Here is a 4,763-nt window from a genome sequence, read left to right as displayed (position 1 = left end):
AAAAAAGTATTTATGAATTTGCTTATAATTTCCCCTTCTTCTATATTGCTCCTGGTCTTAAATGATAAATGAGATCTTCTGGCTACTCTGTCTTATATATCTTTTTTTTTTTTAAGATTATGCATACCAAACTGGGGTACAGGCAAAAGATGCAGGGGAGACAAGAGGATTCGACAAAGACAGAATGGAGAGCAGAACAGGTAGATTGACAAAGTACACTGCTGAGGGGAGCAATGCGCTCGTCAGGAGCGGTCTGTCGTGCCATATGCGTCAAGGCCCTGGCCGGGAATCAAACTTGTGCTGAAGCTGCAGCACTTCATAGTGCTGCACTTTAACCCATTATACCACCAGGGAGGACCCTTATATATCCTTATATATCCTGCTTATACCTTTTCTTCATCTTAAAACAGAGATTCACAGGCACTATATATCCAACCTATCTTTCCTACAACATATTTTTTTTCCTGCCTGAAGATTTCCAAACTACAGAGGTGGTAGTGTGATGACTAAGAGACTGGGACTGAATTCTGACTCGTCTTTTCTCAGCTGAGGAGTAACTGACATGTTTGGTTCCCATCTTAAATCTGTATTATCTTTGGTAAGTTGGTTTGGGCTCTCTGTGCTCAGCTCCATGCCTTAAGTCAGTATTGATTAACATCATGAATGGTGCCTAGAGCTGGGCCTGCCACAGAGTAAGCACACAGTAAACACTTCTCGCTATTCCCAGTAACGTCCACTCTGCCTCACCCGCCCTCTCACACTGTGTTTCTTCCTCCCAGGCTTCACTTATCACTGAAATTCACTGGGAATACAGTCACCTGGGGGAGAAGCATGGGATGTTCACCCTCTAACAATTACTTTTAAACAGATGTATTACTGAACAGCTTGTAAAATATTATGTAGTTTTAAAATAAAAAAAAGGATTAAAAGAAATTCTACTTGCAGTTGGCAACCAATGGCTACACCCTAGAATATACCTGGATCTCCTCTGCTCCTCCACTATCTGGAGCATTTGGGGAAAAAAGTGCCTTTTCAAACACCCCTCATTTTCTTCAGAAGCCCCTCTTCCTAAAACGCTGGTTTTCACACACTTCGCAGAAATGACGTGCATTCCCCTCACTTGCTTTGTTCTCCAAGACCCTTTCTGGGCTGCCCTCAAGGACAGCTCTCTCTCTCTCTCTTTTAAATTTCCTCAGTGCTGTTTCTCATCTCTCAAGTCCCCCCTTTGCCAGCCCCATACGTTTTACATGTTCTAGCTTTTCCACAGCACAATAAAGGCTTTGGTGTGCATGTGACAATCAAGAACCTCAACAGCCCAGAACTACCCAGAGCCATCTCCTGGCTTTTACACTCTATCCAGCATCCCTCCACTGGAGTAGATGCTAACAGCACACCCTGCCAGGGCTCAGGACTTCCTACCCACCATTCTACCATTCTAGTTTCACCTGGAGGAATAAATCGTAGTCAGGATCAAAATGACTTCCAGGTCATTGTTGTGTATTTCCTATACAACACATTTCATTTCAGAGTGGAGTTGTTTTTATATTTATGCATACAAAACTGGAGTACAGGCCAGAGGTGCAGGGGCGGTGAGAAAGTTCACCAGAGACAGAGCAGGGAACAGAACAGGCAGACTGAGGGACAGAAGGCGTGCTGTGTGGGTCTAGTCCCTGGTCAGGATAGAACTTGTGCTGAAGTTGCAGCTAGCTTCATAGTACTACACTTTAACCCACTGCACCACCACCGAGGGCCCCAGAGTGGAGTTTTTACACCAACTTTAGAGGTGTCAGACCAGTCACTGAAGAAACTGGCCACCCTTTACCTGTCACGCAGAGTGAAGCATGCCGCCTCCTACCTGGTTCTTGCGGTAGTCCTGCTGTGAATGTCTCAGCACACGGTAACACAGCCTCAGCATGTACTTGTAGGGAGCATATCTCTGGTCCCCCAGATCTTCAAGCCTCAGCATTGCGCCCTCCCCTGCTTTCTCCTTAAATGGTGCTTTCAGAATCCCAAATACCTAAGGGAAATAATGAATGAAGGGCACAATTTGTAAAGGGCTTCAGTTTTTAACAATAAGCACATGAACTCGGTTTTGTAGTATTTGAGTGGTTAGAATATAAAAGGGGGAAAGGATTTAGGATATAGGATCAGTGTATTAAGGAACAGAAAGACACTACTAAAGGATTTCCCTAACTGGACTGATAAAATATTAAGTAAAAATAATTTTTAAATTATATTTTATTAAAATAAGGGATAAAATGATGTTAGACTGCACCAAGCCACATGAACATCTTTAGATGAACTAAACTATAACTTGATTTTCATAAGTGTATAACTACTAATATATTTTCTGTATCATTCTAAAATCAAGATAATTAAAGAAAATGTTTACCTTTTATCTAAAACTAAAATCAGCAAATTGTCTTCAAATATTGCTGGAGGTTTAGATGTTGGCATGGTATAAAGGAATTGATGCTGGTGCATAAAGATGTGACTAAATCAATGAAAATATAAGCATTTCAATAAGAAAGGGGCCATACAGGCACTGGTGGCTCCAGTGACCCAGATTCTTCGCATAAAAAAATCACAAGTTAGTAAGTATTTGAAAGCACTGAGGAATGCAGCTCGCCTAAACAGCAAGTCAGCAGGTAGGACAACCAGAGAAGAGCAGGCAGGAAGAGCAAACTGCTTACGAAAGAGCACTATCCAAATGCTAGGATGAACACTGAAACAGACAGCAGAGCGGAAGAAAGACTCTTTCTTAGTTCACAAAATGTAATACAAATTAAAGTTCTTTCACTAAATCTATATTTACTAAGCTTTGAATTTTATAATCCTGAAACAAGATTGTCATACAGTAGTTGAAATTGTATTAATAAATACCACTAATAAAACTTCTTGGAATTAAATGTTTTATAAAGAAGAAATGTTAATGTCAGAGAAGACTGTCTCCTTAGAGTTTCTCTGAGAAAAGTGTTGATTTCATATTTTCAGGCAATCAGTTATGGAATATTAACAATATGTCTACTGATTTGCTTTCTCAACTCCATGTTTCTTGAGTTCACACTTAATGCAAAAGCTCATCACATTATGCAGCGATAAACTGATTTAAAAGAATGTTTCAAAGTAGGCAAGTTCATATGTGCATTGTATTGAAAAGTGAACTAATTTATTGATTTTTTCATTAACTTCAGAAAGACACAGTACAGAAGAAGCTCTAGCTTTTCACAGGGAAACACAGCACAGAGCACTTGTGAGTTGATAGATGGCTAGACTGCCCTACTTTCCTAGGAAAGAAGAGGGGAAAAATTAAGAAACAGATGGAGATGGCCATTTCCAGGTTCTTCTGGAAATTCTAGCTAGAAAATTATTCCAGCACATTTTTCTAAAGATAGTCTGACCATATGTGTTCCTTAGAAGTCTGTAGTGAGCTGTTTCCAAGATGGCCCCCAACACCCCCTGCCTCCTAGAACTCACACCCTTAGGGAATACTGTGCCCTTGACAATGGGTGAAATTCACTGACTCACTTCTAATGAGAACTAATGAAGAGGACTGATGGGATGCTGCTTGGGTTCTGGAGACTGTGGCTGGCCCCTGGACTACCTCTGATCTCTTCTCATGAACTCCTTACTTTTAAGAAAAGCCAGTTGCCTCTGTAGAGGTCTCTTCAAGTGAGCTGGGACATGAGTTCTCACCCATCCCATTCTTGGATGACTCAGTCCCAGCCAGCACTTTGCTTGCAGCCTACTGAAAGACTCTGAGCAGGAACCACCCACATAACCAACTCTCGTTCCTACTCTAGAAACTGTAAGCTGAATACCTGCTGTTTTCAATCACTACGTTTTAGGGTTATCTGTTCCACAGCTATCAATAAGCAACATGAAGACTTCAGAAAGAGAAACAGATACATGAAAGATAAACAGATATATGAAAAAATTCACCTGTGCCAATATGTTTTGTTCCCTCATTAATTTTTGACGCTCTCGGTTTGGCTTAGTGATAACCACATCCAGAACTTCTTGTCCATTATTAAGTACATCAGCAACAAAGAAGATGAGGTCTTCCAGTAATTTGGTTACAAACCTGTCATAAAGTGAAAAGATCACCTTACTCTCTGGTATGCTTCATTTTGGAAAATATTTTTTGAAAGCTTTCTACTCTTAAAGAATACAGTGATTTTTTTTTTAAAGCAATGCATGTGTGTAGAGCATCATAAATCAGTAGCCCCATGTGGTATATCATATTTGCAATCAATATAATGGTTTCTAATAAGCACTAAGAACTGAACCATTTGGAGAATGAAAGCATTTTATAACAGAAGTTTTAAAATGGCAAAATAGCTAGTTAGTGCTTACAAAATCTTTATAAAAACATTCCAAAACTTCCTACATAAAAGAGCATAGAAGATTTGTACAAATTATCCACCAAAGAAAATATGAGAATTGTGTAGTACCTTGGAAAAGTCTGGCAGTTCTAATAAAGTTAAACATACACTTAGCATACAACCTACAATTCCACTTTCAGATATTTGCTGAGAAGTTAAACCTTCTCATTATATGAAATCCATAAAGAGATACTTACAGCAACTTTATTCAAAATTGCTAAAACTAGAAACTAGCCAAATAACCTCCAATTGACCAATGAATAAACAAGCCATGGTACATCCATATTATAGAAGACTAGTCAGCAATAAAAAAAAGAACAAACATGGCCCTCCCTGGTGGCGCAGCGGGTTAAAGCACAGCAGTGAGAATCTGAAGCC

General features: G+C 39.7%; 1 protein-coding gene across 1 annotated transcript in view; it reads right to left on the bottom strand.

Annotated features, from left to right (window-relative positions):
• ITPR2 (inositol 1,4,5-trisphosphate receptor, type 2) overlaps positions 1-4,763 on the bottom strand; it is a 450,179-nt gene that overhangs the window by 317,237 nt on the left and 128,179 nt on the right. The window contains exons 14-15 of the mRNA XM_004693199.2: positions 3,943-4,084; positions 1,856-2,017 (exon numbers count right to left, since the gene is read on the bottom strand). Of these exons, the coding sequence (XP_004693256.1) occupies positions 1,856-2,017; positions 3,943-4,084 (304 nt within the window). The remainder of the gene's footprint in view (positions 1-1,855; positions 2,018-3,942; positions 4,085-4,763) is intronic.

This window comes from Condylura cristata, unplaced genomic scaffold (genome assembly GCF_000260355.1).
Source record: "Condylura cristata isolate star-nosed mole 26May11 unplaced genomic scaffold, ConCri1.0 scaffold00036, whole genome shotgun sequence".
Classification (NCBI taxonomy): Eukaryota; Metazoa; Chordata; class Mammalia; order Eulipotyphla; family Talpidae; genus Condylura; species Condylura cristata.
Note: the sequence above shows the minus strand (reverse complement) of the source record. Positions and strands in the feature narration are given on the sequence as shown.